Raw genomic sequence first — 21,532 nt, forward strand, 5'->3', positions numbered from 1 at the left:
TAAATTCAACTGGTGGGAATTAAAATGGCTCAAGAAAAACAAGAAAGATTCCTCAAATTCAATACAAAATCATACATCATGCTCCTTGTTTTTGCCTATTTTAGTAATCAGAGAACAAACTACCATTAACATAATTAAGAACTCTTTTTTTTCCAGTACAACTAGGGTTATATTGATGGGGAAATGCCCCAAAACTAGATGTGGTCTCCCTTGCTATCATCTTCTGAGGTTTCATCACCTGAATGCCTGCAAATATAGAGGAACCAAATCATGTATATTTCATCTCAGCAAGTAAGTTGTTTCTCCTTTTAATCGACGATGAACGGTTTTGAACAAATATGCATAAGATGAATAGAAACTACAAGTTACAACATTACGGTACAACTTAATCGAAGCGAAGAAAATTTTCATCTGGATCTGATTAAAGTATTGCTCATTTATAAGAAGATCAATAAGCCAAGTTTTGTTTTGTTTTTACCGTAGAGGGTTAACGAGCATGTTATCGAACAACTGACTCTAGATGAACTAAATTTGCAGATTGGAAGGTGACAGCATATAAAATCCCGAAATAGCGGGTTTCGATCATACCAAGCAGAAAAATAATTGGAAATGTTTTTTTTTCTAGAAGTACTTGCGTTGAAGAGATGAAAGCCTCAATGGAACATGAAAAAGTTGAGAAAACCTACCGCCAAGATGTCGTTAGGTTCCGAGCTTTTTTATCTAATTGGATGTTTTCCATGGCACGAATTACATCCTCTGAGATTTCGTCGCTATCATATCTCCAATTGTACTCATCTTTCCTATACCCAGACACAGAAGATCCTACCCTCCTATCTGAAATATTGGAAAACTTTCAAAAAGGAACACCTCAAGCAATAATACATCGTTTGGAGAGGACAGAAGGGTAAAAACTAGTTGCATCTTACCGGACAAATGGGTTGCAGGAACCATCCTGTAGAGCATAAAGCAGGAGATATATTAAATTTGAAGTGATAAAGAGAGTACACTAAAATTAATAAGTGGGTTATATTTGTTTTTTACTCTAATCATATTGAATTTATAAGCCAGACTAGCTATTCATGGTACCTTCCTAATGGAGGTAAGCCTCCAGCAACAGATGAGGATGAAGCTCTTCGACCATTTCTCGGATCTAAACTGGACAGAGACTCGGTTTCTGAAGAGCCTGCTCTTCTTCCAGTGCCCCTTGCTTGAGATAAGTTCTGTGAGAAAACAAATGCAGAAATAATAAAAGAATCGCCTGCAGAATTCATTAATTATAGTATAAATTATTATTCTATTGAAATAGATAGGAAAACAAGTTCGTAAGCAGTAATTTGCTAAAGATTGGTTTTAAGACAATCAAGAAGTTGGAAGCAAAGTCAAAACCTCAAACTTCAAAAATCCTTCGAGAACGTCTAAAAGCAAAGGGCCACTTTCCCCATTCCGGTTCAGGTCATAGCCGTTGTTGACGCTAAAATCATTCAACTCGGCTTTCCAGAAATCCTTTTGCTGCAATCAAACCCATTGATAAATGAAGGAGAAGAGATGCATAAGAAAATATTTTAGCAAATTGGTCTCCCAAAACTAGCTAAAGTCGAGTAAATAAATTTTAAACCATTACATGATTACCAAATTGCATTCGGGCAGATAAACTTTTAGAGTATGGCTTAATTGTGCCCAATCCATGTATTCACATATTAGGGCTGTAAGAAGCCTCCCTGTGTGTAGCACAAAAAAAAATGCAACCAAAGAGTTACTATAAATAAGAAAAGCAAATTTGAGCCTAATTTCATGTCAGCACCATGGCACAATGAAACACAAATAGAAGGATATTCTTGTGGCGGAGAAAATGACGACAGGTATTTCCACAATAGGCAATTAGTAAACAACTTACCTGAAGGAGAAGCATGAAGTTGTTTTGCACGTTCATTGCAGCTACCAAGCAACGCAGGAGGTACACCATCATCATTTTCAGTTACCCGATCTTCTTCCTCAATGGCCTCGAAGACACTTGCCCTAAGCTCAGCCTAGCAAGAAATTATACCAAAAAAAAAAGATGTCTAAGAAATGAATAAGTTATAAGTACGAAAATAAAATCCTGAAAAAGGTTTCGTGTTATGCTTTCCATAGATGAGATGGGGGTTCGATCTTTCAAGGTGAAATTCTTGACCCTCTGTAAAACCATCCGGACCTTAGGACAAATAAAAATAAAATCCTTTCAAGCCATTAAGATGACTTCTATAACAGATACATGTGCCGCAAGGTCTAACAAGATCTATTTGTGTCCCTCCCCTAAATAAGTTATACTCAAACTGCTTTCACCTGAGTATCATTCCCCAACCCGTATTCGGAAAATGATTCAACAAAAAAATATAATTATGGATCATAAAGAGAGGTTCACAATCTTGAAAGCTAAGATAATCTCCAAAGAGATAAAACTGGAATACAAGCTAATAATTTAACGATAACAAATAAATATATTCCATTTACACATTATTTACCAAAAATGGGTGTTGATCTATATTTGAAATTTTATTCGGTCTGTAACGGATAGTGTTCCTCCTTACTGACCTTCGACAATTGGAATGCCTTGGAGGTTTCTCTATCAATTACTCTTTTCATAAATCGGGGTTCAATGCTGTATAATGTGAAAGATCATAATACAACCTCTGATAGAAAAACAAGTAAGGATTACCCTCTAAAAGGATCCAAAGTTATATTATGACCATACAAATTTCATCAGATTAAATAACACTAGATAGGGTTGTAAGCCCTTGATCTATAAGTAACTGAGCATGAAGCCAAGATTTCATATGAAAAGGATATCAAATGGTTTTACTGTTTCAGCTTCCTAATCATGTCATAAGCCCATAACTAATCTGGTTCAGGTAAAAAGCCATTAACTCCAAGATTATAGTTTATAAATCTAACCCTAAGCTTAAAATTTCACTAAACCAACCTATACTTCCTAACTTACCCATTAATCACACTTACTTACCCATTTGAACAAAGATTTGAAATTGAAACGAAACTTGAGAGAATTTTAACAAGTATAAATGTAATAAACATGTTAAGTAATGATAGTTAATTAGAGGGATTACCCTAATTTTTGCAAGTACACCTTTCTTTTCTAGGGTTCGAGTGACAAGGGTTTTGAGATCCATCATCTCCCTCGTATAATCGTCCATTTCTTTTTGTTTGCTTGATGATATTTTACTCTTCGCGCCAACAAATTTTCTTAGTTTTTCTCTCTCTACTAATTTCAGATAGAGAAACAGGGGAAGCAAACTTCACTTTGGGAGCGTCTGAGTGAGGTAAAAGTTTAAACACATGAAAATAGGAAAAATAAAGACTAGTTGGGTGAATGGAGTAAATTATGGTGGTGGAGACCAACTTCCTTTATGGCCCCCTATTTTCTGTAAATTCAAATATGACCTCTTTTTTTATGTAAATGTCCTAACTACCCTTCTTTTAAATATTTTTTCAAAATAAAATTAAAGGAAATTGAGGTGGAGAGAGAGAGAGAGAGAGAGGTGACGTGGAGAGACATGTGTGGTGAATAGGGAAATGAGGTGGAATTAATGTCATATTTATAATTTTATTTTGAAAAAATATTTAAAGGAAGGGTAGTTAGGATAATTACATAAAAAAAAGGTTTTGAATTTATAGAAAATAAAGAATCATAAAAGAAGTTGGTCACAAAGTAAGGGGCCAAATAGGAATTAACTCTATTCAAAATCGTGTACGTAAGAAAATTTGGCCTTATAAATAGGGACTCTAACTTCAAAATAGAGACTCTAATGTCAATACATCATTACATGGTATATATACATCATGATCAAATAAGATCAATTAGAGCATCTCTAACAGCGCACTCAAATTCTAGAACTTAGAATGGCAACATAGAATTTTTAGAATTTTGTTAAAAAATCACCCCGTGACATACTTTATTAGACACCCAATGATGCAACAATAGTTGACACTCTAAATTTTTTTTTTTTTGTTGAATAGTTGACACTCTAAATTTAAACCAATAAACACTATTTTTAACTATTTTTTTTCTTAAACTGATCGAGTATAAAATATAATTATTTTAGATTTTTCTACTGAAAACAAAAGAAAGAAAAAAATTTAAAGTGTCTCTATGTTGTCACTCATTAAGAAAGATAATCTTAATAGACATTTTACACCTTAGATTATTAGAGTTTTTCCTTGAATATTCCATTAGAGTTGTTCGGAGTTCGGACTATCATCCCAAAGACATCTTAGGTCTTTAAGGCCCATGTAAAGACCTTTAAGACCATCTTGTAGAGTTTAAAAGTCCATTTATTCTTACATCTACCTTTATTTACATCCATTAAAATGATGAACTTCAACTCCCATGTGATCAAACTTGGGACCTTCGTGTTGTCGATTGCCTGTCCATCCACTACACCAAGTGATGGTGGAAGTATGGAATAAAAGTTAAAGAAAAATGATAGAAAATACTACAAAAGTAAACCTACCCACACTTGAACAGAAATCAATAGTTCATCAAGAAAATGAAAAAATCCATTAAAAAAAAAAAACTTTGCCCATAATTACAGATTGCAGTGATGGGCAATGGGCTACCTGCCTGACCAAAAGAGAATAAATCATCTGATACATTGATCATAAATGAATCTGAACGTATAGATGGCATCACACTCTTCTCTGTTCATGGTAAACCATGTATTCCTGCTAAAAAATCCACATACCAGATGCCTAATTCATGAGTGCCGGTAAAGACAAACTGTACTGGACTATCAAGCTTCCATTATTTTAACCGACAAAAATCAGCTCACTTTTATGGCAGCACCATTAAGAACCGGGTTGAAACCCAATACTAAAACTTTTAAAGAAAAAAAAAATGCAAAAGAAGTTCTTTCTGGTAAGATAATGGCAGAATCAGTTAGCAGCTATCGAACATGTCAAGCCAATATTTCAGGTTCTACCCTATTGTCTGGCCTGCCTAATGAGAGCTTAAAGATTGTCAAATCCCAAAGAAACAACATATTCTGTTTAGTTCAAAATTTCATACTAATTGAACTAATAACCAGTGTAATCTAGAGTATCAATATTGACCATTTCTTATCTAACCATAGAGTTCCGGCCAACTAAAGATATTCTATATCATGTCGAAATTGAACTCAAAATTCAAATAGAAAAAGCAAACCCACCTCAAACAACAGTTAATGTCACAGCACGATCCTAAAAAAAAGAAATTGTGGTGGAGGTTTGAGTATTTAACCACCTAGTAAGCATAAACGTTAGATTCTTTGATATGCAGTAGAGGAGACAATGAATAAGCACTTCAGCGACTTCTTTATCCGACCAAAAGTACACATAGAATCACCATCAACATCAATAACTGGTAAATGCAATAGTCGTCTACTCTACGTTGTTACTACTTACTACAGCTATAAATGCTTGAGTTTTCTTAGTTTACAAAATGCCACAGATTCATCTTAGTTTAACCGAAGAAAGCAATATCAGAGGAAGGACAGCAAGCTCCTCAAATCACAAATATTATATGTCTATATCTATGATTTCATATATCTTAAGTCCTAGAATAAATTGAAATTTAGTCTTCACGAATAACAGAAAAACGGAGAAACTTTGTTCATTATTATCTATCTTATAATTCGCTAACATCATGAACGTGACAAGAGATAGAAGATCAGTCCCGAACGGCGCAACCAGAACAAAAAGTTTAACGCATCATGACTTGCATTCCTTCTTTTACAAACCGAACACCTAAACAACAGCAACTCAATCGACAAGCTTTTCAAAAGACACGGCAAGCAAAAACAATAGTAACCCATTAACTCAATATTATAAACACAATTTAAACTTCACACTCATATAGTAATGAAGAACATACAAGATGAGCCCTTATCTCAATTCTCACCAACTTAACATCTTGCGAGTCTAATTCGGAGTCAATGGTTTGATTTATCCGTCAACGTTAGTCCTCTGTCATACTTAAATTATCGAATTATGCATTAAACCGTGATAAAGTAGATATTGGGTCTATTTTACATGCATTTCCCCATAAAACACATTTCGACAACTAAACAATATTAATGCATTTCTAAGTTCTAACAACATCTTACCATGAAAAATACTATGAATCAATCTACAACAAGAATATTAAGATTGAAAGCCAATTCGGGCATACAAAAATTACACTTTTCATACACTTCAATTCGAAATTTAAAGAAAAAAAAACAAGAAGAAGAAATTACTAAAACTTACTTCTAGAATTCCATTATCTTCTTACCTACTGGCTACCAGTTTCCTCCAACTTCTGAACATAAGCTTTCAAAACCATAACCAAATCCCTAGCAGGAGCTTGAAGAGTACTAACTAGGGCAGAAGCAGGACTCTGAAGAGATCCCAACAACTTAGCATAAATCTCAGCTCTTGTTGGCATTGTTTCTAACACTTTGAATTCATCTGGTCCATAAAATTTTCCCTCAAAAACAGCTCCAGTAAAATCATTACTTTCAAGTTTCTTCTCTCTCTGGAAATTCCTATAAGGTTTTAAAGCGCCGGGAATTTCTTCAGTATGAACAAAAAGCCAGGCATTCATACCTGTCATACAAGGTTTTAGGGCTTCCCATGGAGTTCCTTCAATAGCTTTACCCACAAGTGTGTTTTTTGCAACAACTAGGTTAACTGTTTCAGGTAATGTTTTTCTAAGATCTTGAAATTGCTTTACTGTTAGTCCTTTGTATCTGATTCCTGCAACTAAGTAACAATTTTCTAGTTGTTTTTTGACGGTTTCAACTGTTTCTTCCTTCTTTGTTCGACTAATTGCTGCCCTAATTGATGGAATGTGTCTGGTTTTGTATGGAGTTGGGAAAGAAGTAGTTTTAGGGGTGAAATTGAAATGTGGTTTTGTGAAACTGGATAAAGTTAGGGTTTGGGTTGATGGTGGTTTTGATGATTGAAGTGTGCAGAGTGAGGCTTCCATGGTGGTGAAGAAGAAGGTCTGTCCGTCTGTGTGTGGTGAGAACGTAGAAGCAGAGAGGGAGAAGGTATAGAGAGAAACTGAAGAACCTTATCTTTAATTTAAGTTACTTTTTGCAGATTTTATCATCAATCAACGGTTTATGATAGCCTTAGTATCTAATTATATTGCTACCGGAAGTATAGTAAAGGAATAGAATGGAGACGATTCACCTGACTGATTGAACTCGGCCGGTTTTGAGGAACGGTCTCTGGTAGGGGTGGGAATCGGTCCGGACTGGTCGGTATCGGACTCTAACTTCATCGAACCGGTCGACTCGGACATAAACTGTTGGTGACCACCTATTTACTCAAGCGGACTCGGACGGTCACTCTCAAGAATTCTTTGTCCATTGACCGTCCAAGACCGTTTATTTTACCGGTCCAGTCGGACACCGGACGGTCTCGGTCCGGACTTTCCAATAAATTTACTTAATTCAGAACTTTATTTTTATTACCACAAACAAAATTACTTACAAATGAAGATGTTTAGCCAAGAAATCAAAAGTAAATATAAAAAAGAAAAAACACAGTGGATCATCATTTGACAAGATATAATTAAGCCATGCACTAATGTTTGGTCTTCCAGAGGACTATATATAGCCAACGATCATCATATATTCATATGTCTATAAAATTCAACGGTCAACTTCTAAAAATGAGGACAGTTTAGTCGGTCAACCTATTCGGTCACTCGTACCGGTCGGTCAGCGGTCGGTCCTTCGACATAGAATTTTGACCGTGACCGTCCGCCAATTCTTTCGGGCCGGTCGGACACTGACCGTTATGACCATCGGGTGTCCATGGACACTTTTTATCTCGGTCGAACGGGTCGGATAGCGGTTTTCCGGATCTTTTTCCCACCCCTATGGTCTTCCCCAAAGATAACGCCGAAGTGGTTGACTGGTTGGCATAAACTCCAAAAATCTAGAGGTCTCAGGTTTGATTCTCATAAGAAGTGGAATCCATATTTATTAAACTTTCTTTTTGTTGAAACATATTTATTGAACTTGAGTTATTAACTTCGACAGTTATCGTATTTACCACATCTTGTAGTTTAACTTCGACAGTTATCGTATTTACCACATCTTGATGATGTATCGGTGTCGTGTAACGGCTAACGTAGAACGTACTCCATTCTAAACAAAAAAAGGCGGGAGTGACGGGCACCCATAAAAGTTTGGGAGCATCGCGCCCCTCATTTTTATCAGACCCACTTTCTACCTCTGTGTCCCACAAACTATGCAAATTCGAGGATATCCGGACTGGGCCTAATACGTGTTGGGCTTGAATAACACGAGTTGAGGCCGGTTTGAGATCCATTGTGTTTCTGTGTCGCTAACAAAGAAAGCGGAGAAATTTTACCATTAGTGGAGTTGTGGGTCGAATGTTAAAATTTCCAAAATTAGATCCTTAAAAGTAATAGTATATAAGATGCTATGGATTTAACGAGATAATGGTGCTCCTGTACACCAAACAGAGGTCCCTCTATAAGCTCACCTTCAAAAATAGGAATCGGGACGACTCAACTAATTCTGACCGACTCGGCCGATTTTGAGAAACAGACTCGCCAATCTCGTCTAAAGAGGAAGTATAGAGAGAGAGAGAGGGAGAGAGAAATGGCGACTGTGAAAGTAATAGCCCTAAAAGCTCTAAATGGAAGACCAACAATCTGTAACAAATTATTTCATGGATTCCGGCATAATCCAACAGTTACTATCAGAGCTTTCTCGGCGAACATGTCCCCACCGTCCAAGGCGGTGGTGTACGAGCAACACGGATCACCTGATCAAGTAACCAGGTTCCATTTCTTCTTCAATGTGTATTTTTTTGGTTCAAGTCATGTAAAATTTCAAGAAATTGATCACTCCTTTTATGTACTGAACTGATTCTGGTTTTAATTTTTGTGAAATTTTGCAGAATTATAGAACTTCCTGGTGTTGAAATCAAAGAGAATGATGTATGTGTGAAGATGCTTGCTTCTCCTATTAATCCTTCTGATATCAATAGAATTGAAGGTCAGATTTCATCTTTAACATGATATATATACTGTTCATTCATTTCTCATTTGTACTGGTTAAATTGATATTATTTCAAACTCTAAATTTAGGTGTATACCCAGTTAGGCCTCTAATTCCAGCAATTGGAGGATATGAAGGAGTTGGGGAAGTACTCTCCTTGGGATCTGCTGTTAAGGGTCTATCCCCTGGTGATTTTGTCATACCATCTCCTCCTACTTCTGGTAATATACCCTTTTGAGTTTTTCCTATTCTAAACGTTTTTATGTGCGCGATATTATTATTGGGTTTCGGTTTATTTGATATTTAAAGTAGATTATGTTGCTTCGAACTGTAAAAGTTTTTGTACTAGTGAAGTGAAGCCCACTTTGGTTGGGTGGGCATATGTGTATCTACCCTCTTCACTGTGGAGACTGGGGTTTGAATCTTATCGTATCCGAATAGAATCATTTGTAATGTCCTTGCTATGTTTGTTTATGTAATTAAGTATGTGGTTCTTAGGGACATGGCAGACGTATATCGTAAAAGAGGCTAATGCTTGGCACAAGATCGATAAAGATGTACCTTTGGAGTATGCTGCTTCAGTTACTGTTAATCCTTTGACTGCTTTGCTCATGTTGGAAGATTTCGTTAAGCTTAAATCAGGTATTTCCACTGGCAGACCTTGTTACTAATTGAACCAGAAACACGGATCTTCTCACTTTAATACATGATTTCCTAGATTCAAGATTGCTTGTTTCTCTGATTAGTTTGTACATGATTAGGAGATGCTATTGTGCAAAATGGTTCTACAAGCATTGTGGGACAGTGTGTTATTCAACTTGCAAAGATTAAGGGCATACACAGCATTAATATTATTAGAGACAGGTACTAGTTTTAAATTTGAATCTTTTCTTATTACATTTTTTAAAGTATTGAAAATTTGCATAACAAAAATAGTTGTAGCCTCGCCATTTCTAGTTTGTTGTCTATGGAAGTTGAAAGTTGCGTTTAGATAAAGATGGGTCCTGGAGATCTATTTGATTACGATATTTGACATTTCTAATTGCTAGATAGACACGATTACTCATTTTGTTCTTCCACTACAATATATCTCCTGACGGGCCAAATAAACACTTCTGCTTGCTGCAGGGCTGGGGCGGAAGAAGTGAAAGAAAGACTCAAGAAACTTGGTGCTGATGAAGTGTTCACTGAGAGCCAATTAGAAGTGAAAAATATAAAGAGTCTCCTGGTAAAGTTATTTTCCTAATTCTTCGTAGACTTGTTTACTGACAACTGTAGGAGGCTTTTATCCCTGGAAAATTCTTCGACTAATTTTGTGCATCTTTCATTGGATTTGGTTTTCATATAAAGTTCTGAAGTACGAAACTATTTATAGTTTTCGTTGGATTTTTTTTAAATCTTAAACACGAAACCGTTATGGTTGCTTTATTTTAAAGTTTCTTTGATTATTTTCAGTTTCACTTGTCTGTCTAGGGTGCTCTACCTGAACCTAGTTTAGGATTCAATTGTGTTGGAGGTAATTCTGCTTCGTTAGTCCTCAAATTTTTAAGGTAAAATATCGTATCCCTAACTTTAAAGATTAAAGAGTTCCTTTTGTTTTGCAAATGAAATATCAAAATGCCCCCTAGTTTGAGTTTTTTACTCTCTTCTTTTCTGTTTTCTTTGTAAGCACCATATGTACAACTTTTACTGATAATTTCTACGAAAGTCTGATAGAGCTGATAAGTCTTCATTCTGCAGGCAAGGAGGGACTATGGTAACTTATGGTGGCATGGCTAAAAAACCTGTCACGGTATCTACTTCAGCTTTCATTTTTAAGGTATGTGAAGAGCTGCTATACTTTCTCGTTCAAGTCGCTGACTAATTGCAACTATATTCCTTTCGGAATGCTCCAATTTAATGTTATAGATGATTGTCAGCAGTTACTTCTGTGTTTCATTTGGTCATTATTGATGGGTGTCTTTAACCTCTACTTCTTTTGCAGGATCTTACTCTACGAGGTTTCTGGTTACAAAAGATGATGAACTCCGAGAGAGCAGAAGAGTGCAGAGTTCTGATAGATTACCTTCTAGGTCTAATGCGTGATGGAAAGTTAAAATACGAGTACGTTTTTCCCCCAAGATCATAATTGCCTCGAGCTTCAACAATAATCATTTTCCGTATGATTTAACATGGGTTATTTGAACTAAGCTTACTGCTTGTATTTCTTTGTTAACTTTTGGCAGGATGGAGCTAGTGCCTTTCGACAACTTCCACACGGCATTGGATAAAGCTCTAGGAAAATTAGGAAGTCATCCTAAACAAATTCTCAAATTTTAGGCCATGAAGGCAGAAAGTTTAGCCATGTATATCTTCATGTCTCAGGTTTGTTAACTTTATGTATGCCATTTCTAAACTCTGTAGATAACAAGATTTTATGACCTCATGGCTTATTTTCTTGCTTTTTAGTTTTTAAGTTTAGGTAAGAATTTTAGTCTGGTTTCTGCCAGAAAGGTTATTGTGTTGTTCCAGCATGATTGCCCGTGATTAAGTGAGATCGACTATGTGAGGATTGTTCGACGAGGATCTGTGGCTAGTCATTAGTTGAGTCAAATGTGAGAAAACTGAGATTCTTGTTTAGCTTTCGAAATGCGACCACTTTGCTTGTTTAATCCTGTATACTTGATCAACTTCTATCTTGAACCTTTTAAAAGGAAAATGCTAAATGGCCCTAGGGCCTAGACGGCCAAATTGCTTATGTCATGATGATATTTTGTGAAAATTTTTTCCTTCTCTGAACCATGAGTTGTCTGACCAAGTAGCATTGTTGTTCTTAAGATCTCAATTAAGAGAATGGTAATTCTTCTTTATTTCAGTTTTATCCTTCGCTTTTTTCTCATCTTTTCGCTCACCTCAATCTGCATCTTCCTTCTACTATATCACCACTGCCACCCTTTTTCTTTTTTCTTTTTTTTTTTTTTTGGAAATCTGATAACTTCAATATAACGGCCGAAGCCAATAAGGGATTACATCACTTGAAGTTACAAGAAAGAAAAAACCAAAGACTCTAAACATAAAAGCTCATAAATCATTTAGTGCCTCTTGGGCCAAGTTGTGTGCTTCGTAGTTTGCATCTCTTGGGCAGAACTGGAGTGTCCATAAGGGATTAATAAGGCACAAGTGTTAGGCCTCTTTCACCAATGGATCAAGCCGCCACGTCGCTTCACCTCCTCCGTTAGATATTGCCTCCACTAGGATCTTACTATCTCCTTCATATAAAGCCATCTCTAACCCTAGTTGTTGCCCCATTTTGAGAGCCAACAGACAAGCTCTCGCTTCAGTCTCTAAGGCAGACAACGCCTCAATCTTTTTCGCCTCTTTGTATCTCGTTATTCCCTCTTTGTCTCTACCAACTACCGCAATCGCAGCCCCTGCACTAGAGAAAGCACCATCAAAGTTGAACTTCAATGTGTTTCCAGTAGGTGGAATCCATGTATTAATCTCGCTTCTCTGATTTGAAACTTCAGATCTATTAGAGTAACCCAAAGATTTGTTGAAAGATTGGTTTATGATGAAGTTTATGTTGAGATTTTGTTTCGAAAAGCATACATTATTTCGGCCCTTCCAGAAGTTCCACAGAAGGTAAATACCAAAAACTAGATCTCTTTCATTTTTCTGGTTTAGAAGAAGCTTTTGTATAAATCTAGTTGGATCCGGATCTGAGATGATTTGCATTTTCGTTGCTGCTGAGGACATCAACTCATTGAACCTAGGGCAAGAGCCAAATAGGTGATTGATCGTTTCCGGTTGAAGATGACACAATGGACAGAGAGGATCAACAGTATTCTTTCTTCTGTCAGTCTAACTGCCACCCTTTTTCTTTCCCTCATCTTCTTCTCTCTCTTGGTGGCTCCCCTTCGTCCATTTGAATTGAAACAACGAAACCGTCACATGTTGTCGAGATATCTACACAAAGAGAGCAACAAGAGAAAATAGAAAGATGAAGATTGAGGAAAACGAAAGTTAATAGAAGACAAAGGGTTAAAATTGGAAAAGAAAATTTGAAGTAACCGTTTCCTTTACTAGGTTGTTAAAAACCGGGGCCAAATAGTAGCTTGTCAAATATAATGGGCTAATTGGACGAGTAGGTCACATCTCGTTAGCTAAGAAGGAATTATACCTAATTGTTCCCAAATAAGCCCTAGCTCTTCGTCTATCCTCATTCCCGCCTCTCTCTCTCTTTCAGTCTCTCTCTACCTCTTTCATTCATGGCGGACAAGAAGAAACGTCGAAAAGCAGACCTAAGCTCCGATGATGAAGACGAAACTAATCAGAAAATCATTCCATTTAAGAAACGCCTGAAACCTGATTCAGCGATTCTCACCATTCTCAAAAACCTAAAAGATTCAATTCAATCAAATCTTACAAACCACAAAACCCTAACTCTCTCAGATCTAAACCTCTCTTCAACCTGCCGTGAAGTTTCAGATCTCGATCTCTCCTCTGTTCAAGAAGTAATCGAACGTCTAATCCTTCAAATAACTCAATCAATCCTCTCTGGTTCTGGATTCGGATTCGACATTCCTTCTCGCTCTAACACGAATCAACTCTACGTTCCTGAACTTGATCGAATCGTTCTTAAAGATAAGACTTCTCTTAGACCTTACTCAAATGTTTCAACTGTTCGTAAAACAACAATTACTACTAGAATCCTTCAATTAGTTCATCAACTTTGTTTAAAAAACATTCATGTTACAAAAAGAGATCTTTTTTATACTGATGTTAAACTTTTTCAAGATCAAACACAATCTGATTCAGTTCTTGACGATGTTTCTTGTTTACTTGGTTGTACTAGATCAAGTCTTAATGTTGTTGCTTCTGAAAAAGGGGTTGTTGTTGGTAGATTAATTTTTAGTGATAATGGTGATATGATTGATTGTACTAAAATGGGTATGGGTGGAAAAGCAATTCCTCCTAATATCGATCGTGTCGGAGATATGTCAAGTGATGCATTATTCATTCTTCTTGTCGAAAAAGATGCAGCTTATATGAGATTAGCTGAAGATCGATTTTATAATCGATTTCCTTGTATTATAATAACAGCAAAAGGACAACCTGATGTAGCTACAAGATTGTTCTTAAAGAAGATGAAAACCGAATTGAAATTACCAGTTCTTGCACTTGTTGATAGTGATCCATATGGGTTGAAAATTTTATCAGTTTATGGGTGTGGATCAAAGAATATGTCTTATGATAGTGCTAATTTGACAACACCAGATATTAAGTGGTTGGGAGTTAGACCTAGTGATTTGGATAAGTATAAAATTCCCGAACAATGTCGATTACCAATGACGGAAACTGATATCAAGACTGGGAAAGATTTGCTAGAAGAAGATTTTGTGAAGAAGAATCCTGGGTGGGTTGAAGAATTAAGTTTAATGGTGAAAACAAAACAGAAAGCTGAGATTCAAGCTTTGAGTTCATTTGGGTTTCAGTATTTGTCTGAAGTTTATTTACCACTTAAGCTACAACAACAAGATTGGATCTGATTTGGTTGAAGTTCTCAGAGCTAGTAGTAGTGCTGAGTTTCATTTTATTTGATCTTCTTTGTTTTAGAAGAATTATGTTGTTTTAAGAAGTTAGAACTTTGATGATATAAAATGAGTAACAAATATTTGGGGAAGATGAGGATTTCCCCAATTTTAGGCTGAAACTTTGTTATTTGTATGAGCTTAATTGAGGAAAAAATGAAAAGTTATATTGTCAAAGTCTTTGCCTTTTAGATTGTGTTCAAATAAATATGGTGCACACACACATACTAATGTATCACATGTTGGTTGATTTAGTTGACTTATCTATTATGGTGGGCGATTAGGGGAAACTGAACATTTTCTACGGAAACAAGAACATTTGGATGAGAAAATCTGATTCCTCCAAGCCTTCTATTTGACGACTTTTTTTTCCTTGACCTTCTTCCTCCTTCCACTACCACCGCCGCCTCCAATTTTTTCTCTCTAGTTTCTCTTCGCCGGCAGAAACCTCGACGAAGGAGAACCTTAGTCTTCACGAAGGAGTTAAAGACTGGAATTTCTTCGCTGGGGTTCCTGCCGGCAAAGAGGAGAGGATGAACAAGAAATTACTTTTAAGGTCGTCGGAAATGGAAGTTTGTAGCGACCTTTTCGAAATGGAGGGAAGAAGTGGAGGTTATGGACTCCTAATTCTTGTCAGGCTTCTCACCTCATAATGGTGTTGGTTTGCAGGAAGGGCACGAGGAATCACATTGGGATGAGGGAATTCCAAACCGAGGGGATGAGTGGATTCGCGATTCCTTTTTCCTTGGAATCGCCAATCAAATAGTTGACGAACAAAATCAACTTTACTAATCATATTCCTGATAATGGGATTCATTTTATTGAGTGCAAAAGTGCACATAAGTTACACGAACAAAGGAGAGGGTTAGAGTGAAGAAGGTGAGGAGGTTGTTTTTTATATGAGGTTAAACAATAAAAAGCTTGAATACTCACAAAAACCTTCTCACCAAATGAAAAAATGTTTCCATTTATCTTTGATTTTCATTTAACTACAAAATTTAATCCTTTAATTCAATTTACACAATTACTTGTACAAACCAGAAAACACTTTCATGATCTCAATGAATCCTTTGGCGTTTCACCAATGGAATTGACTTGTTAAAGAAACCTTTATCTAAACCACCAAAATCACTTGGAAAATTCAACATGGGTATGGGGTTCAACTGAGATGATCCATGAAAATGTGAAGAATTCTTAAGAGGTTCAGAGCAATTGATGGATGATAGTGCAGGAATTTGAAGAGGTTGAAGAGGTGGAGGATTTCGCCACCGAGGTAATGGTCCTGCTAAAAGTATTGTTTCAAGAAGAGGTCCAGCTTCCATTACTGACTGTAAAAGCTTCCCTTTCTCTGGAAGAACTTTCCCTTTAACAAGATTATCCATTCTCATTGAATCTTGATCGGTTCCCATCGAAATGCACCCATTGATCGAATCACCCATGTTCAAATTTTGTAGCTCTGACAAAGAAACTGGATCGAAGAATGAATTTAGGGGAAGTGACCCATAGGAATGGTGATTATATGTTTCTGATAAGCTGTCACAGTCACTAATACTCGAATTACCTTTCGAGTTTATCATGGGAGGAGATTCGGATTGAAGACAAGATAGAACAGGGAAGAAATTAGTTGGGGTTGAACTTGAAGGAATGCATTTGTTCATTAACCTCTGAAGTTGATCTTTTGCTTCATCTCTTTCTTGACGAGTTTGATTCAAAATCTGAACTAACTGGTTTGTACTCTCTTCATTTCTTTTCATTTCTTCTCTTGCCGATTCTAGTTCAATTGTTGTATAGACAAGCAATTCTTTTAATTGATCGACATTCTGTAATCAAAAATCAAAAGGGCTATGAGTTTATGATGATTGCAATTTGCAAATGAAAAAGTAACATGGAAACTCATTCAGACTCAACTACCCCTTGAAGGGTGTATTTTTTTTTTTAATCATTGTTCACAAGGAACCAGATAAAAACAACTCAAGTAAGTCATTCACACGAGTCAGACATCATGAAAGATAAAAACATGCAGTATGAGATCTTCTTAATCAAATGAACGGAAAAAGAACCCAAACCATTCATTCGTACAAGTTAGACATCAGGAACCAGATAAAAGCATGCAGTATGAAATCTTCTTAATCAAATGAATCGAAAACAACTCAAATCAGTCATTCACACAAGTCAGACATCATGAACTAGATAAAAACGAACTGTATAAATTCTTACCCTGAGATCATTAATCATTTAGACATCTAGTAAGATTTGTTGAAAAACCAAATCCTACCAAAGAATTGTTGAAAACCCACAACAAGAAATGAAGAGAAGATATTCATAAAAGTAAATTAAGAGATACCCACCTCATGACAACTCCAAGGTGAAGTCATTTCTTCCATTTCTCTCTCTGTCTTCCTCTCTAGCAGAACAAGATCTAAGAGAAATAGTGGAATAATCTAACAGAAGTGAGATTATATAAAGAAGAGAGGAGGAGGAGGAGGAGGAGGAGGAGGAGAAGAAGAAGAGGTATAGTGGGTCCCAATTCACAAACATCCAAAAAACATCCATGAAAAATAAGGAATGTTACTAAAAAAACCTTCAAGAAAATCCTCATTTTCTTGTCAATAGAAAAACCCTCCGGCCTTTCAGGTCTCCTGCCTCGACACACACACACTCTCTCTCTCTCTAGGTGTGAGAGAGACTATAGAGTCATAGTCAATCCAGTTACCTTGACTTTCCTTCTTCAAGAAAACCGTTAATTCAGGCAGAGGGGGTATGTTTCAATGGAACTGAGCCACAATATATAATTTGTAATATGAATGAGACTCGTTGGATATGAAGTAACGAGATGGGATTGAGATTGGACGATGGAGATAATTAGTCTAAAGGTTGACTTTTGGTCTAATTAGTAATTACTAGTACTTGTGTTGACATTAAAAAAGGAAGTGTCTCCTACGCTGTTTTATTTTGATCTTAAGTACCTAAAATACCCTTTTTGAATTTTGAAAACAAAATAAATACTCTTTTTTCCCTCCAAAACTTATATACACAAAAACAAATGAAACTAAAATGGAAGATGGAACATCAAATAGTTGATGATTTTACATGATCCAGCCATCCAAGCTCCTCTTATCTAAAATTCTATGATTTTATGAAAACAAAATCAAAGACATGAGAGGAAAAAAAGTGGTTGAACTATTATTTGCTTATACACTTTGAAGTTCGAACGCCAAAAATTTTATTATTGCTTTTGGCATACTTGAATTTTTTTTTATTTGTTTTAGTTTATCAATTATTTACAAAATTATATTTTTAATCAGCCATACATTGAATTTAGAGTTTCTCTTTGTCAACTCAATTTTTTAATTACACCAGCCTCATCTCGTCATTATCTCTCTTTATATTTCCGTTCTTTTACAGTATTAGTTTTAATAAGTAGTTTATTGATGAAGTTTGTAACAGTACTAGGTTTTTGTCACAGATTTCTTTTGGTTAATGTCGATAGTTTATGCTGATGGTTAATTTTTCTTATTGCGAGGAAGAAGATGAAACGTAGTAAAAGACTAAATAGTTTGTTATATCTGTTAGAGAAGTTTCGAATGAGACAGAAATAAAAACAAAAATTGTGGGTGGTATGAGAAAACAGGGAAGTAGTTATTTTAGGGAGATTTTGAGTTGATTTACATGAAGAAAATTTTATTTCAGCCGTCGGATGTAATCTTTATCAAACTTCCAACAAAAAACAGACGGTCGAACTTATCTCTGCGATAACCGACTTAATTAATAGTTGGTGCTTCTTCAACTTTTTTTTTTTTGCTGAAGAAGGTGCTTCTTCAACTTGGACATATGTTTTTCCATAATTCGGTCTTCTACACCATTGGTCGATTAACACCACTACTTTCTCCTCTCGCTCCCTCTCTCCCCTCTCATCTTTCTCACCTCTCTTTCTAGACCGTACAAACTCTTCATCTAGCCGACAACTCTTTCTCTGGGAACGGATTAAGGTCGTAGAAGAAAGGGCAACCGCCGACATAGTGTTTTAACTATATATTGTCTCGACGAAAAGCGGAGAGAAGACCAAAAATAGTCTTTTGTTTCTAGTACCTCAAATAAGTATATCTATTATAATAAAACAACTCGGTCGGTTACACGAGGGTAAGTCTGGTCGTCCATTTTTTGTATACATTTTGCATGGATGAAGATATCCCAACATCTATACAGTTTAAATAATTATGTAATTTGGTACTCTAGCAAAGGTTAATTTAGTCATTTATCCAATAAATCCTCCCACGTTCTCTCGCTTATTCTGAAGCTAACTTCGTGTCTCTCTCCCTTTACTCGACTATTACTTCTACCATCTCTAAACAATTTTGTGTAACTCTTTCAATTTAGTTTCTATCCCGTTATCCCTCTCTTTACCTCTATCTCTCTGATACTACTATTATATTTTGAGTCAATTTACATGAAGATGATTTTCTATCAGCAGTCAGATGTGATCTTTATCTTCTCTCCGGGTACCAACAACAATTGCTCGGGGTGCTCTTAGTCGCTCTCGAGAAACATTACCATAATATATTTGCTTACTTACAGCAACTCCAACCCAATAGGTCCCCTAAAAATCAATTTTTCTACCCAAAACTAATCAAGGGGTGATAGGCCCAAAATAGGTCTATTCCCGCAAGTATACGGGGTCAAGTTATAGTCTAATTTGTAAATCGGGAAATCGTCCCAAGGAATAGGTAGGTAACTTCGGATATTGACGGCGAGTTTAGCCCAATAATCAAAATGTCAATAACTAACTTAGAAAAAACACACACACACACATCCCAGTCATAAATTTGATAATTGATTTGTAAGAAATAAGAAAACGAATAAATCTAAATAAACTATCTAAGAGAGAGGTGAGAGGATATCTAAGGTAATAAAATCCACCGCATAATTTCACTTTATAAAACAAGTACTTAATTACTTAAATCTCTTTTTTATTTACTCGGGATCCAATATAATGAACTATTTGGATTCCGGATGATGTTCTAGATAAAAAAAATTTATAATTACTAATTCTAATTGTCTACCTTATAGAGATTCGGATTGCTTAACTATTATTCATCATCTAAAAAGTATATTCCATCTAACAACTTAACGAAAGTATGAAATATCTAATTATGAGGCAGGAGTAATGGAAAGAAAATCCAATCCATATAGATAAACAATCAATAGACATTAAAGCACATCAAAGGATTTAATTAATCAAGAACAGGTATTATAAAGATCCAAAATGGGTTTCATTCACAACCTTAGATTGTTAAGTTAACTATACATGGAATCTAGAGTGACATTCATTGACATTGTAAAATAAATGAAAATACTAAGAAATTAATGGAAAGAAATCACCAAGAATGTTCAAATTCCATATTCCCATGTATCTCCATTTTATCCAAGATTTGCTCCATTTGTGCTCAAGAATTTTACTCCAAGAATTCCAAGTAATAGCTATTTTATTGCACCTAAACAAGAAAAAGAAAGAGAAGGAAGAAATTAGATGTAGAAAGAAGTTGGAAAGAAGAGATGAAAGGGGATAAAGATGATAGAAGAATATGGAAGAAAGAAGGAGATGACTATTAATAATAGTGGTAAAGAGGAAGTAGTAGTAGAGAAAGATGGATAAAGAATGGAAAAGATGGGTTAGGTTGGAGAAAGAAAAGTAGAGAAAGAGAAGGTAAGGGAATAGAGAAGAGGGATTAGGTAAGAAGAGGTATGGGAATAGAGAAGAGGGATATTGAGAGGGTTTGCAAGTCTAGCTTTAATGGAGGATCAAGAGTTATTATATAGGGTTAGGGTTTTTGTTGGGTTAAAGTGGTAAAAAGTGAAAAAGAGAGGGTTACTTTGGGAATTCTAGGGGCTTAAAATATAAGAAACCCTAAATTGGTCGGCGGCTGGGTTAAGGGTTGAAATCCGGATGTTAACGTGTACCCGGTTTCATGGAGTTAAGTTGCGGGAGGGACAGCAGCCGTCGGATGCTTGGGAGCATGGTAGCTCTGTTGCTATGAGTGACACGGGATCAGAACAAACGAGCAGACCATCCGAAGCCGTCAGATCTTGAAAACGCGGAAGCGAGAGGCTGAGATTAAAACGTTGGATCGGGACCACCGGACTAAGTTGTAACGGGATGTACGAGATCATGCTCTAAGGGTCCTATTTCGCTGCTCAGCGGGAATACGGGAACTGGATGTAACGGCCTCCGGGTCTCAACACGTGTCCAAAGGTATACCGCTGGCCAGAATAGTGCCCGACATTGTACCGAAAGCTGACCAAATGTTGACCTGACTTTGACTTTGCATTTTTCACTCATCCGGACTCCGAATTGACTTCCGTTTTCTCCTACGGACTCGTCTCGACCTCTACTTTTCAACCACACACTGACCTTGGCCAAATTTCCAGAATGTCTTTGATTCCAAATGACCAAAATACCCTTCTCGCATCTTTTCCTCGTTTTTAACCGTTTTTCACACCTAACTCTGCAAAAGACACCTAATCAAGAAAACCAACCATTTTATTACAATAAAGACTCGAAACGAACTAACTCGACTAAATTAAACGACTCAGATGGGACATTTTCATGACCCATCAAGGGGCTCAGCCTAAAAAAATCAACGCCAACCCTTGAGGGGCTCAGGTTTAAAAAATGTGTTTGTGCCAAACACGTGTATGGATTTTTTGTGGGTGTGTGAAGAGCGTGTGTGGTTGTGTGTATGTGCAAAACATGTGTATGTGAACTATTTTCAGTTTTTCTTTTCAAAATTCAGTTTTTTTATAGGTTTCCTTGTGGGGAACCAGCCAATTTTGGTCGTTGGAGCAAATCCAACGCCCAAAAGGGCTTCCCCACATGATCGTTGAAACTCCAACGGTCATGTGGGGAAGTCT

The 21,532-nt window shown here is 36.3% G+C and overlaps 6 protein-coding genes across 6 annotated transcripts; 2 read left to right on the plus strand and 4 right to left on the minus strand.

Annotated features, from left to right (window-relative positions):
- Positions 1-3,392, minus strand: LOC147565728 (protein TONNEAU 1b-like). The gene is made up of 8 exons (XM_086652224.1): positions 3,102-3,392; positions 1,895-2,027; positions 1,630-1,718; positions 1,387-1,509; positions 1,087-1,220; positions 927-952; positions 687-834; positions 1-246 (listed from the first exon to the last, which is right to left on the minus strand). Exons 1-8 carry the CDS (start codon positions 3,186-3,188, stop codon positions 195-197), a joined length of 792 nt encoding a protein of 263 aa, XP_086508350.1. The 5' UTR covers positions 3,189-3,392; the 3' UTR covers positions 1-194.
- Positions 3,393-6,158: 2,766 nt separating this feature from the next.
- LOC147565729 (large ribosomal subunit protein uL10c-like) lies at positions 6,159-7,013 on the minus strand. Its single transcript, XM_086652236.1, has one exon. The coding sequence runs from the start codon at positions 6,995-6,997 to the stop codon at positions 6,302-6,304; it is 696 nt and encodes a 231-aa protein (XP_086508362.1). The 5' UTR covers positions 6,998-7,013; the 3' UTR covers positions 6,159-6,301.
- Positions 7,014-8,496: 1,483 nt separating this feature from the next.
- LOC147565730 (Polyketide synthase, enoylreductase family protein) lies at positions 8,497-14,800 on the plus strand. Its single transcript, XM_086652238.1, has 11 exons — positions 8,497-8,833; positions 8,953-9,050; positions 9,143-9,274; positions 9,552-9,695; positions 9,815-9,917; positions 10,182-10,281; positions 10,527-10,603; positions 10,794-10,872; positions 11,038-11,156; positions 11,279-11,979; positions 12,893-14,800. The coding sequence occupies exons 1-10, from the start codon at positions 8,652-8,654 to the stop codon at positions 11,370-11,372; spliced, it is 1,128 nt and encodes a 375-aa protein (XP_086508364.1). The 5' UTR covers positions 8,497-8,651; the 3' UTR covers positions 11,373-11,979; positions 12,893-14,800.
- Positions 12,216-12,767, minus strand: LOC147565731 (uncharacterized). Its single transcript, XM_086652434.1, has one exon. The coding sequence runs from the start codon at positions 12,765-12,767 to the stop codon at positions 12,216-12,218; it is 552 nt and encodes a 183-aa protein (XP_086508560.1).
- Positions 13,301-14,800, plus strand: RHL2 (Spo11/DNA topoisomerase VI, subunit A protein). Its single transcript, XM_086652237.1, has one exon. It carries the CDS (start codon positions 13,301-13,303, stop codon positions 14,579-14,581), a length of 1,281 nt encoding a protein of 426 aa, XP_086508363.1. The 3' UTR covers positions 14,582-14,800.
- Positions 14,801-15,563: 763 nt separating this feature from the next.
- Positions 15,564-17,050, minus strand: LOC147565733 (uncharacterized). The gene is made up of 2 exons (XM_086652239.1): positions 16,972-17,050; positions 15,564-16,443 (listed from the first exon to the last, which is right to left on the minus strand). Exons 1-2 carry the CDS (start codon positions 17,005-17,007, stop codon positions 15,682-15,684), a joined length of 798 nt encoding a protein of 265 aa, XP_086508365.1. The 5' UTR covers positions 17,008-17,050; the 3' UTR covers positions 15,564-15,681.
- Positions 17,051-21,532: the final 4,482 nt, after the last annotated feature.

This window comes from Eschscholzia californica, unplaced genomic scaffold, assembly GCF_041429995.1.
Source record: "Eschscholzia californica isolate CP2 unplaced genomic scaffold, dmEscCali1.0.p SCAF_1, whole genome shotgun sequence".
In the NCBI taxonomy this organism is placed as follows: Eukaryota; Viridiplantae; Streptophyta; class Magnoliopsida; order Ranunculales; family Papaveraceae; genus Eschscholzia; species Eschscholzia californica.